At 42.7% G+C, this 14,148-nt stretch overlaps 1 protein-coding gene across 1 annotated transcript; it reads left to right on the top strand.

Moving 5' to 3' along the window:
• The first annotated feature begins 1,216 nt into the window (after window positions 1-1,216).
• LOC129766996 (uncharacterized) lies at window positions 1,217-5,350 on the top strand. The gene is made up of 2 exons (XM_055767596.1): window positions 1,217-4,107; window positions 4,888-5,350. The coding sequence occupies exons 1-2, from the start codon at window positions 1,217-1,219 to the stop codon at window positions 5,348-5,350; spliced, it is 3,354 nt and encodes a 1,117-aa protein (XP_055623571.1).
• Window positions 5,351-14,148: the final 8,798 nt, after the last annotated feature.

Raw genomic sequence — 14,148 nt, 5'->3', positions numbered from 1 at the left:
TTCCGCATCCACCGTATTCTCCAGACCTGGCCCCCAACGACTATTTTCTGTTCGCAAACCTGAAGAGAATGCTCGCTGGCAAGGAATTTAAGACCGATGATGAAGTGATTACCGAAACTGAGGCCTATTTTGAGGAAAAACCGAAAGAGTGCTATAACAACGATATCGAAAAGTTGCAAGATCGCTATAATCGCTGTATCGCCCTCGAAGGTAATTATGTTGAATAATAAAATTGAATTTTGCAAAACAAAATAGTTTTACTGTGTTACCGTAAAAACTTTTCAGCCGAATTGTTATAAGGTACTATAATCGTAAGTCGACCCAACCTACTACGAATTGGTTTAAAAAAAGATTGTAAGTCGATTGTAAAATAACATTCGAGCTACGACAAGTTCGGACGAATTACGGGGCTATTGCAGAAACATGAAATTCCATGACGACTTAGGATGAACAGGATGGCGAACACACGACTAAAAACAACGTGACACGGTTAAATATGGTGGTAGCCGTCAATACTAATTTACCAAAGGGTCGAACAGTTTGATGTTACGCCCGCTGACTCCTGAAAATTAACGGTGTACATATAAACAGTTTCAGAACCACTTTAAGGCTTCCACGCATGGATAATCATGGTGTTGGATTTGGGATTTCTTTCCAAAAATACTCGCAGTCACCGTTCTCAATCAGCACCAGCAAAATATTAATTTTTTAAAAAAACTGGATTATTGCGCCTAAAAAACTGGAAGGAAACTGGATCGTTTCATTTGAAGAAAATCGGCTTTGATTTATCTAAAACGATTTGTTAACCATTCCAATACTTGAGGGATAGAAACTCTTCCGAAACTTCGTGTAGTATTTATATAAAATGGAGAAATAAACCATAAAGAAAACATATCATTTGAGCAGAAAATGCTGAGAAAGTTGGAGAAAGTTAGTAGGAAATTTAAGAAAGCTTGAAAGATCGTGTAATTGTGGAAGAAAGGTGTTTGCAAAGTTTACTGGGCTGAAATTCAAATTTGAATTAGCGGTAGAACGGCAGATCACTAATACGAATCTACGACATTGAACTGAAATTCACCAAACAGTAGGGAAACGTTTTTGTTCAGAAGGCGAAGGAAACTAAAATTTTTGATCTGCTGCATCAAAACAGATTGCCAAAAAGAACGTTTTCTTAACACTCGTCCGAACAAAATCAAAAATTTTATTTTCGAACAAAATGAATTCTCCCTCTGCGAAGGATGAAAAATGCCTGTTTTGTGGCAAAACGGAGAATGAGTCTGTGGACATCAATTGGGTCCAGTGTCATGAGTGCAAGCGCTGGGCTCACTTCTCCTGCGCTGGTGTTGATCAGAATGTCAACAAAATCGACTGGTATTGCCCACAGTGCGCGCGGCATGACGTTCAAAAATTGAAGGTTCCGGAGCCCGTTACGAAGAAGAAGCCTGCGAAGAAGTCCGGCTCGAAAAGCGAAGCAGGGTCTGATCAAGGAGCTGGTTCCGTCATGGATTTGACTGAGCAGCAGTCTGGAGAGGAACAGCTGTTGAAGGAGACCTTTGCGAAGCAGATGGAGGCGCGGAAGATACAACTCGCTAGGAAGAAAGCTTTGTTCGAGCAGCAGATGAAGCAGGAACGGGAAATGCGCGAGCTTGAGCTGCAGTTCCAGCGTGAAGTCGAGAGACAGCAGCTAGAGTTCGAGCAGAAAATGCTAGATGATCAACTCGTGGCGGAACGCGATTTTTTGAAGAAACGGGATGCTATTCGTAGACAAATGGAGAATAGTATCCATCGAGTCAGCGTGCTGAAAGAGCAAGAAGGCGCAGTTGGGGGCAAAATCGATGATGCTCCAGAGGACAAACCGAAGCAAAAGGTTAAGCAGTGGCTGCAGCAGCAAGAACAAGGCGATTCAGGGTCCACAACCAAGGATCCCCGAGGTGCTTTCCCGAAAGGAGGACCACAGCGCGACGATAGAGATGATAGGCTTCCGGTCCTGCCAAAGAAACAAGAAGTTCACGGTAAGATCGAGGATACTGAGAACGAAGAGGGAGATAGCGATAGCGAAGATAATGAGAAACCGATTAAAAATGCTAGGGAAGAAGAAGATAGGCTTGGGCGCAGGGTTAACCGGATTTCAAGGGATCAGTTGGCAGCCCGGAAAGCGGTGTCACACAGTCTTCCAAAGTTTAGGGGGGAACCTGAAGTATGGCCACTGTTTATTAGTAGTTTTGAGTACACGACAGAGGCCTGTGGGTTTTCTAATTTGGAAAATCTGAAACGGTTACAGGACTGCTTGATTGGTGACGCGCTGGAGACGGTGAGAAGTCGGCTCGTGATGCCGGATTCTGTTCCGGACGTGATTCGAGATCTTCGGAACCTGTTTGGTAAACCGGATAAGCTGCTCAAGACCCTCTTGGTGAAGGTGAGGAATGCACCAGCTCCGAGAGTGGATCGGCTGGAAAGTTTTATCCATTTTGGGATTACGGCCAAGCAGTTGTGTGACCATCTCGAGACTGCTCGTCTCCACGAACACCTTAATAACCCGATGCTTGTGCAGGAGTTGGTCGATAAACTGCCCCCAAGCTACAAATTGGATTGGGTCCGGTTTAAACGCAACAAGGTGGAGAGTCCACTGCGAATGTTCACGAACTTTACGAACGATATCGTCTCCGACCTGTCTGAAGTTACGGAGTTTACTACGTTGTCAGTGCACGAACACCTGCAGTCCGGGAAAGGAAATCCCAAGAAGAAAGAATTCGTACATGTGCATGAATTAGAGCAGAACCGAAATGAAGCATTTCGAAGCGCAGTCAGCAAGGCTTGCTGGATTTGTAAACGGTCGGACCATCTCATCAAGTTCTGCGAGGAGTTCAGACGAATGAATATTGCGCAGCGATTGAGGGAAGTCGAGAGGCAGAAATTGTGTGGACTCTGCCTGAACAGACATGGTAATGGGCGATGCTTTTCGAAGATCCGATGCACGATTCGAAACTGCCAGGGGAACCATCATCCTCTGCTACACCGTGTTGAGGAATCTGTACAGTTGCAGAAAGCGGAGTGCAACGCGCTTAAGGACACGGAGTGTTCAGTAATTTTCCGCCAGATACAGGTAACGCTATATGTTGGGAATCGGCAGTTCGACACTGTGGCGTTTTTGGATGAAGGGTCATCTGCTACGTTGGTGGATGCTGCGGTAGCCAAGCTGCTGAGGGCGCAGGGCGCAGTGGAGCCTCTGATTGTAACTTGGACTGGCAATATTAATCGCTTTGAGAATGGCTCAAGAAAGGTTGAACTGATGATATCAACGAAGGGTTCACGAGAAAGGTTTCCACTATTCAACACTAGAACGGTGTCGGAACTACAGTTGCCAAAGCAGAATGTACGAATTGCGGAAGTGGCAAAACAGTATCAGCATCTGGCTGGCGTACCGGTAAATAACTATTCATCAGCCACGCCTACGATTCTGATTGGGTTAGACAACCTGTACTTGTTCGCACCCTTAGATTCACGGGTTGGAAAGCCTAGCGAACCGATAGCAGTTCGGTCAAAACTCGGATGGACGATTTATGGTTTGGAGAAGCGGAAACCCAGTATTCACACGTATTTGAATCTGCATTCCGTCACAACAGTGAGCAACCAAGAACTACACGACGCTATTCGAGAGCAGTATGCGATGGAAGAAGCAGCGGTTACATTGTACGCCATGCCAGAGCCAGCTGACGAGAAACGCGCTCGAGAAATCCTAGAAGCTACCACGAAACGGGTAGGCGATCGTTTCGAAACGGGGCTGATATGGCGAAGAGATGAGCGGAAGTTTCCCGACAGCTACCCAATGGCTGTTCGGAGGATGAAGTCCCTCGATCGGAAATTAGAAAGAGATCCAGAACTAAAGCGAAACGTGTGCCAGCAGATCGAGGATTATCAAGTTAAGGGTTATGCTCACAAAATAACAGCGGCAGAAATGAAAGATACTTCTTGTTCGGCGGTGTGGTATCTGCCGATGAACGCGGTGGTCAATCCGAGGAAACCCGGCAAAGTGCGTCTGGTTTGGGACGCGGCTGCGTCTGTCGGAGGTGTGTCACTGAACTCCGAATTACTGAAGGGGCCGGACTTGTTAGTGTCCCTACCGAAAGTGTTATGTTGTTTTCGAGAAGGCCCGGTTGCTTTCGGGGGAGACATCCAAGAAATGTTCCACCAAATGAAAATTCGAGCTATGGATAAACAAGCGCTTCGATTTCTGTTTGGAACCGACGATTCAGGGCAGTGTTGTAAACGGTCGACATTTCTCTCAACCATCACATACCGCCCTTGCTCAAGAGTTACGGCTCAATGTGTATTGCGAATGTAACCAAGAATGCATTGCTCGGTTCTAACAGTCACATCAGAAATAAACACACAGCCGTAAACACGACTATCAATTGAACGTTTATATGTTTTCTCTTTCTGTCGACCGTACCCAGAAGAGCGATGAAAATATGCTATTTCCATTCTAGCATTCGTGCTCATAACCATCCCTCAATTCCGGCTAATATGACTGTAGTTTTAATGTCATTTGACATTAAAACTGCAGTGGTGTGCATTCTTTTTCTCCCTTTATTCTGCATTCAAGCGTAGCTGCACATATACATCCACCTGCTCACTCACACATCCATACACGATGGATGGTATTCAGACGGATTGCTATATCAAAGCAACCGTCGAACTCTCCCCTATCAATTGCGAATGTGTTGAATGAACGTTTTCAGCGGTGAGCGTTCCCCGTGAACACTGTTGTTTAATTACGGGGCGATGGATATCTAATGTATAGGACGAAAAAAAGCCGAAATGTCATATGACATTTTTAGTTCGACGGTTGTTTGACTGTTCATTTTATGATGTTCATTAATGACACAGCACATACGTCTCCATGAACAGTCATACGATGGTGACCATTAGCAACACTGATTCAGGGGCACCACAAGTGTACGTTATGGACGTAGCAACCTTTGGCGCCACGTGCTCCCCCTGTTCGGCGCAGTTTGTGAAGAACCTAAATGCAGAACAATTTGCTGAGCAGTTCCCGGAGGCAGCGGCAGCAATTACAAAAAAGCACTATGTGGATGACTATTACGACAGCGCAGACACCATCGAGGAGGCGATCCAAAGAGCCGAAGAAGTGAAATACATCCATTCACGGGCAGGTTTCCACATACGAAACTGGGTGTCAAACTCGGAGAAGTTCTTAGAGGCCCTCGGCGAGCGTAGCGCAAACGAATCAGTACATTTTTCCAGAGACAAAGGCACGGAGTACGAACGTGTGCTGGGCATCATTTTGGGAGCCGGTGGAAGACATTTTCTGTTTTGCCACCGTATCTAAGTCAGAGTTTCTGAAAGTTATTTGTGGAGAAGAACATCCGACGAAGCGGACTGTCCTCAGTTTCGTGATGGCGCAATTCGATCCTATAGGATTTCTCACTCCGATCACCGTGTGCGGGAAGATGCTGGTTCAAGATCTTTGGCGGACAGGTTGTGACTGGGATGATAAAATCGACGAGGTATCTTTCACGAAGTGGCAATGTTGGATACAGATGATGCGAGATATTGGATCGTTCAGACTGCCTCGGAGTTACTTTGGGAATGCCAAGTCAGGCGAAATAACGGACTTGCAACTTCACGTATTTGCTGATGCGAGTGAGACAGCGTACGGATGCGTGGCGTATTTTCGCGCTATTGTACGTGGAGAGGTGAGGTGTGCCCTGGTTATGAGTCGGTCCAAGGTGGCCCCACTGAAGCAAATCTCAATCCCTCGCCTAGAACTTCTTGCGGCTGTCCTTGGAGCTCGGTTGTCACGGTACTGTTTTACCAACCTCGAACCCAGCGGTGGCGCTTCGAGACGCTTTCCAGCGTTCGCAGCAGCTAGCTAACATTATGTGGGAACGCTGGCTTAAGGAGTACGTTCCATCGCTGAATACGCGGACTAAGTGGTTTGGTGAGACAAGACCGTTACGAGCTGGAGACTTAGTATATGTCGTCGAAGGAAATAACCGGAAGTGCTGGATTCGTGGAGTAGTGGAGGAACCCATCGTTTCTGGAGATGGAAGAATCCGACAGGCTTGGATTCGAACAAAGAGCGGACGGTTCAAGCGAGCGACAGCGAAACTGGCAGTGATGGAAATCGGTGAGGAAGGTAACTCTGATCGGGATTTGACTCCCGGGACAGGGTTACGGGCCGGGGAATGTTCTGGCCACACTGGTGTTGTTCCTGCCGCATCGCTGTAGACTTTGGCCGATGGGGAAAAGAACGGAGCGAGAAACGTCAAAGACAGATAGAGGAGACAAAAAACAAACATTCGCTATTTGGAAGAAAAGCTGAGAGTTGCAAAAAAGAGCCATTGGGAAATTGTGAAAAGGAAATTGTGTAAAGTTTTAAGAGAGAAAGTTGGAGAAAGTTAGTAGGAAATTTAAGAAAGCTTGAAAGATCGTGTAATTGAGGAAGAAAGGTGTTTGCAAAGTTTACTGGGCTGAAATTCAAATTTGAATTAGCGGTAGAACGGCAGATCACTAATACGAATCCACGACATTGAACTGAAATTCACCAAACAGTAGGGAAACGTTTTTGTTCAGAAGGCGAAGGAAACTAAAATTTTTGATCTGTTGCATCAAAACAGATTGCCAAAAAGAACGTTTTCTTAACACTCGTCCGAACATATTTATTGTGACGAATATAAACATTACATGTTCTCCTTGTTCACTTGTTTTTCTTCTCCTTTCAACCTGTTCGTACATTACGTGGCTATTATTCGACTTTATATTCTTGCTTATTTTAATCCCTCTTGATTGCTCCCCGTATAAAGAAATGTAGTTTCTTTTCCCCATAATGTTCCCCTGCCTGTTTATACTTTTCGCTAAAAAATTCTATCCCAGATTCTCTTTTGTCGTCTGTCGCCAATAGTAAACAAATTTGTTGGAAGTTATTAGTCCCGGTTGGCCGGCGACGGACCAGATTTTTACACTGCGGCAGATCCTCCAAAATTGCCGCGAAAACCAAGCCCTTACTCATCACATCTTAGTCCACTTCGTATATGATACAATCGACCGACGACAGCTATGGAGAATTATGGACGGACACGGTTTCCCCCGAATGCTGACAAGCTTGATTCAGACAACGATGATAGGAGTGCAGATCTCAGGCTGTCGGAATCGTTTGAGATTCACAGGAGACTTCGACAAGAGGATGGACTCTCCTATCTGCTCTTCAACGTGTCGCTTGAAGGTGTTATATGGAAAGCAACTCGTGACTCGTTGATAGCAACCAACCACCATTGCAGGATAGTTTCCGCATTGAATCCGGTGGGGTCAAGAAGAAGAGGAACCCAGCGAGCGAGGTGGTTGGATCAGGTGGAGCATGGAGCACGGAGCACGGCAGCAATGGACTAGGTTTACTGACGTTGTGAAGAAGATGTAATCCCAATGGGAGTTAGAATTAATGTGAATAAAAAAAAGTGAAAGATTTTGAATGTTAATATCTCGTTAATTAATGAATGGATTTTTCCGATTTTACTCGCTCATATTCTCTCTCAATGTAAAGAGTGACATTCTCCCATGAAATTCGCGAGTTAGCTAACATAATATGGTTTCTGTCTTCGATGTCAAATTGCATCGAGAAACAAAAAGAGAGAGAGAGGTATGAGTTGGCTGGTCTATCAATCCGGAGATAATTGAACTCTAGATAGCTGCATAAAACTTCTGTTCCGGAATCTGTTTAAAGTCTAAGTTAACATATTAGGCTGTCAAAAAAGTCCTGCGGTATTTCCGCGAAGTGTCGTTGTAAGCGCGTAATTCTAGTTGTATTCATTGTATCGAGTCATACTATAGCTTGTTGGAAAGGTATTTTTGCGCGCTATAATATAGTCCTTGACAGTGTTTTGTTTGGTTAAGTCGTTCGTGAGTTATAGTGTCGCAAATATGGAGCAAAATAAAGAGAAAATCCGACATATTTTACAGTACTACTATGACAAAGGCAAAAATGCATCTCAAGCTACCAATAAAATTTGTGCAGTTTATGGACCCGATACAGTTTCCATTTCCACTGCACAACGATGGTTTCAACGTTTTCATTCTGGTGTAGAGGTCGTCGAAGATGCGCCACGCTCCGGAAGGCCTGTCGTCGAAAATTGCGACAAAATCGCTGAATTAACCGAAAAAGACCGGCATAGTAGCAGCCGTAGCATCGGCCAAGAGCAGGGCATAAGTCATCAAACCGTTATTAACCATTTGAAGAAGCTTGGATTCACAAAGAAGCTCGATGTATGGGTGCCACACACGTTGACGCAAAAAAAACATCTTTGACCGTATCGACGCATGTGAATCGCTGCTGAATCGCAACAAAATCGACCCGTTTCTGAAGCGGATGGTGACTGGCGATGAAAAGTGGGTCACTTACGACAACGTGAAGCGCAAACGGTCGTGGTCGAAGCCCGCTGAAGCGGCTCAGACGGTGGCCAAGCCCTCATTAACGACCAGGAAGGTTCTGCTGTGTGTTTGGTGGGATTGTCAAGGAATAATCTATTATGAGCTGCTTCCCTATGGCCAAACGCTCAATTCGGATCTGTACTGCCAACAACTGGACCGCTTGAAGGTAGCACCCATGAAGAAGAGGCCATCTTTGATAAACAGAGGCCGCATTGTCTTCCATCAGGACAACGCCAGGCCACACACTTCTTTGGTGACGTGCCAGAAGCTCCGGGAACTCGGATGGGAGGTTCTTTTGCATCCGCCGTATAGTCCGGACCTTGCACCAAGTGACTACCACCTGTTTTTGTCCATGGCGAACGAGCTAGGTAGTCAGAAGTTAGCCACAAAAGAGGCCTGTGAAAATTGGCTATCCGAGTTTTTTTGCCAATAAGGAAGCGAGCTTATATAACAGGGGTATTATGAAGTTGGCATCTCGTTGGGAACAAATCATCGAACAAAACGGCGCATATTTGACTTAAAACAGATGATTGTAACTAATTTTATGAACAAATGAAAATACAAAAAAAATACCGCAGGACTTTTTTGACAGCCTGATATGTTTCAACGTCCACAAAGTTTAATTTAGTCAGCACCTGGTCGTACAACTTCCGAGCCCACCTTTTTACAGTAATGTTTGGCTTAAGATCCCGTTTGGTTTCTTAAAAGCCCGATGCTTGAGAACCCCACCCAGAATGCATATATTTTGAACTGTATCGCTAACAGCACCGAGTTAGTAGGCTTATCTACGACCGAAAGTCCTGGATTCGCTTTGAAAGCCTTCATGACGTTCTGACGCAGTTTCTGGTCCAACGTACCGCTTCGACACCTTGATTAGATGTTCAACAGACAAACGTTCCTTATATTAATTCTGATCAACCGGTTGAGCTACTCGATTGGAATGAACTAACCCATACAGCTTATTCATCAGATTTGGCTCCTTCCGATTAACATCTGTTTTCATCGATGGGACACTCGCTCGCTGAGCAACACTTCAATTCAGCCATGCCATGTCAAACCGATGCAGTGGTTCTCAGATCTCCATCAAAAGTGGTAGCTTTGTTCTTTATCGTAAAATATTAGACCCGTATTTTGACGTAGAACTAGGTATTTCAGGAAGGGTGCCAAATAAGAAAACAGGTCACGTTTTTATGAAATAAAGTTAACGTTAATAACTAATTTCACTGTGAACGAACTCTCATGATTTGCATACCAATCGAATTGGAAATTTTTGAAACATTTGTTTGATATGCTATACATTACAATTCGTCAATGTCTAAACGGTTTAAATTCATGAAAACTGGAAGAACTTCCTTTTTTTTCCATACATCTGTTCTGCCGATTTGTGTGCTAACCCTACCCGTATTTCAAATGCTTATAAGTCGAACATTTCCTAACTGATCGGAAAGATGTTTGCATCACAATTAATAAAATGTAATTTTTCATGAGATTAACAATTGAATAACTGTAAAATGTTAAGCGTTATCTAAACGCCCTAACTGTCATGTTTTGATTGGCCCGCAGAGATTCATTACTAATACCGTAGCGTAAATATTTCCCTCCCGCTATCTCCCCTCCTTGTTTATATGTATCATTAAGACTGCATAAATTGCAACAGCAACCAATCGTCAATCATAGCATAAAAAAAAGACGATTGTTGCATCGCGACCGGGCCAATGCACACGGGAACAGATACAAATGGGGTTTTAGCGAAGATGTACTAGCTTGAAGCAATTAAAAATACACACACTTATCTCCACTTTACGCTCTTCTCAACAGAAGCCCTTTCTATTAATATATCCAGTCTCGATTAGCTTAGCCTTCATCCTTGGTGGGAATAGTTTTGCTACTGTCATGCGAAACCAAATGACACTCAAAATTCCAGAACATTTATTTTCTTGGTGAGCCGATGATAGCCTAGTTTAATGATTCCCCACTCAATTATGTAGTTCTCAACATTAATGGAATGGTGTCAGTTTGATGTAATGATTGCAATGTAAGAGACATCAGCGTGTGAGAAATTTGGTCGCGTCCACAGCTCAGCTCAGTCCGATACGAAGACATGTGACACAAAACAAGGAAGAATAAGCGATATGCATTGCTTTGAACACAGAACGATACTGAAAGTTTGCCTTCCTTCCTTGCTTGAGACTTTAAACTTCTTCAGTTCATTCGTCTCTAAACTTCAAAAAGGCCCTTGGACAATTGGAATTGCCTTGAGAAAGACATTCGATCCCTCGTCGCCCAGCTCGCCCAGCAACGATGTTGTTCAGTCGATTTCTTCACGAAGAATGAAAGTTTGCCTCAGCGAGATACACTGTTCATACTCTAGGCAAATATTCCCCTCCGTTCTTCTTCTTTTCCTTTGTTCACGGAGACTTTACATCTTACGATTTCCCCGTCGTTGCTCATCGATAAGTTGATCGTTATTGACAGCTCCGTTCGGGAAAGCACAAAAATGGACAGAACAAATGTATGAGGAAATGGGAATGCTTCCAATTTTCATCAATTTAAAACATATACAGACTATGCGATTGTAGTGTATAGAATATCAAACAAATCTTAGGGAATTTCCGATTCGTTTGGTATGTAAATCGCCAAAATCCGCTAGCGGAAAAAATAGTCATTAACGTTAACTTTATTTCATAAAAACGTGACCTGTTTTCTGATTTGGCACCCTTAATGAAAGACGTAGTTCTACGTCAATAAAAAAAATATAGCGCCCTCCACCTTTAACCGAGAAAACTATGAAAAACTAACTAAAAAATCGAAAGTTCGAAAGTTAAGAATTTTTGAAAAAAGGCATTTTTGGGAAAAAAATAGAAAAAATTGATTTTTTGGACCAACCTAATACGGAAATAGGGTAACCATTATACCATATAAAAAACAGGAAGTGGGTTATATCTATGGTATAACCGCAAGGGTGACGTAGGACTATCGTTGATTTAGAGATCATTTGTTTGAAGTTGAATCTCAATCCATTCTGAATGAATGAATAAATGAATATTGGGGGGACTTCGAAAACGAGAGCGTTACGTTGGAGGCACAACGTTTTATGCATCCAATATAGGATACGAAAAACCTTGTTCTGAAGAATAATCTTCAGAAGCTAACCTGCTAACTGTACTTGATTGGCAAATCACAAACCCAAATGTATTATATGGATATTTTATGGATAGAAAACATTCAAATAAACTCTTTCACATGAATGTATTTTTAAATTCCCAGAGGAACTGGCAGATTATTTTCAGTAACGATTAGATATTTCCACATTTTCCTCGATACTGGAAGCCCACCAGTGGTTAATGCTAACTCGATAACCATCTGTTAATAGCACTTGATTGAAACTTATTTGGTCACAGTGTTACATGGATAGAAAACATTCAAATAAACACATGAATGTATTTTTAAATTCCCAGAGGAACTGGCAGTTTATTTTCGAGAAATGATTAGATCTTTCCGGAATTTTCTCGATGCTGAATGGCATCCAAACGAAGAATTCCGTGCGTGTATGTGTGTGTGTGTAGCGGCTGCTTTGAGATCTTCCCGGGGAACCGTTTGTAGCATCACTCTCCTCCTGATGGATTCACTTCTGGCCTAAGGTGCACAAACAGGCTCTTGGTGGCACCGTTCATCCGCGCTTTCATGATAAACGAAGAGCTTCACCACAACAGCGACAACATACTCCAATCGCTGTTCATTTAGAACTGAGTGGATTTCCGAGCGGCGCTCGCTTATATACCGATTGGTGATTTCAATAGCCTGTTTTGAAAGCAATTTTAAGACTATTGAAACAAGTTTTTGGATCAAAAAGTAACAAGTATAGAACGCGTAGACATTTTATCTTTCGAATGAAGTGTTTATCATACCATTTCGTTCAGTTGTTTAGGAGCTATTAACGCTCAAAATCTCGGTCTCCGGCGTAACGTTTTCGTTTTCGAAACTTTCGATTTTACACCCCGGTATAAAAATGAAAGACGTAGTCCTACGTCAAAAACGGGTCTAATGTTTTGCGATAAAGAACAAAATTACCACTTTTGACGAAAATATGAGAACCACTAGATCGGTTTGGCATGGCATGAATTATTTGACTCAAAAAACTAAGAATTATATTTGGCGAGATATTCATATATTGCTGGAAATGTTGGTAAAATGTGAGACTTCTAATGGCCATTACTCCAATTGAAATATTTTTAACCAATCAAGAGCAAAAACGTGTATTTTGAATGGGAACAAAAACCTGGATTCATATGCATACACCTGGTAAAATAAGTCATCCACCAGTCAAGGACTTGAATTCGTCGTTCGTCGCGTCGTTTTTTTTTGTCAAATTACATGTCTATAAATATAGACAATACATACAATGTTCAAAATCAAGGAAGCAAAAATTTACGAGAAGGGTCCAATGCTATCAAAGCGAAATGAACTCGAAGTGTCCTTTAGATGTTCAGGAACAAATATAAAAAAATCAAGGTTACTGACCAGAATGTGAGCAGTAGAGCAAACTGTCAATTGATTATACTGATCAGTCGCTATCATATCTACAAACAATGGAATAGAAGCAATCAGAGACAGATGGTGAGATATTTTTATAATGGGTGGCTGTGAGAATGGTGCGAGTTCCACGCAAGGCTAGTCGCGCATATGTCTGTCCGTTTAACAGCATCGTAAAAAATCTGATTAGTGCTCAGAGCACTAACAAAGAAACAGGTTCCATCCAGTAGAAAGGAAAGATCCGGGTTTTTTTGTCAATTTAAAAAAAACTTTTGTTGAAACTGTATCGAATTCATTGGACAAATAATGTATCGATTTGGTACCAAACGCTAAGTTATTTAATTTCCTCAAAACATAATTGAAAATGTCAACGAGCGGATGAAGCTTGTGTAATACAGAAGACCCTTAACGGGATATTCAATTTTCATTGAGAAATATAAAAATGGACACTGTCAAGTTTGAATAACGAATCCATATGTGTACTTGAACAAGTTTGAAGCATCAACTAAACCTAAAGGCATGTGACATTCGCATCGCTTCGTAGATTGCGACAAAACCGGTCCACACCAAACTGAAAATCCGTTCACAAACACGATGTTCTGCAGTGCGAATGTATCAGAATTTTTTTTCCGACATTGAATCCGATTTCCGAACAATTATAGTCACATCCATCGGTTCAGAAATAGTTGAATACAAATGACGAGCATTCCATCAATCGTAACATCCAATTGGTATGTCTTCAAAGATTATCACATAACAAGTAGAACAATTGCATTTCAATGATGTAGACAATTGCACGCTTTTCAATGATGTAGACATATAGTGCACCCGTGGCCGAGTGGTTAGCGTCTCACATTATCATGCCGGGTGTTCGGGTTCGATTCCCGTTCTGGCCGGGGGATTTTTCGTCAAAGAAATTTCATTCGACTTGTACTGTGGTCACGCGTATTCACGAATTTGCCCCTCGGAATACATTCAAGGCGTGTTATTTGGCTTAAGAAATCTCAACTAAGTATTAACAAATGACGCTAGTTAATGCATACGTTGAGACGGCAAAATTTCCACAGGGAACGTTAACGCCATCCAAGAAGAAGAAGACAATTGCATACCGAGCACACTTTTACTTTCTCTTCGGATTTTTGTGATATAGATTTAAAACCACTGTCGAAA

The sequence above is a fragment of the Toxorhynchites rutilus genome, chromosome 2, assembly GCF_029784135.1.
Source record: "Toxorhynchites rutilus septentrionalis strain SRP chromosome 2, ASM2978413v1, whole genome shotgun sequence".
Taxonomy (NCBI): Eukaryota; Metazoa; Arthropoda; class Insecta; order Diptera; family Culicidae; genus Toxorhynchites; species Toxorhynchites rutilus.
Note: the sequence above shows the minus strand (reverse complement) of the source record. Positions and strands in the feature narration are given on the sequence as shown.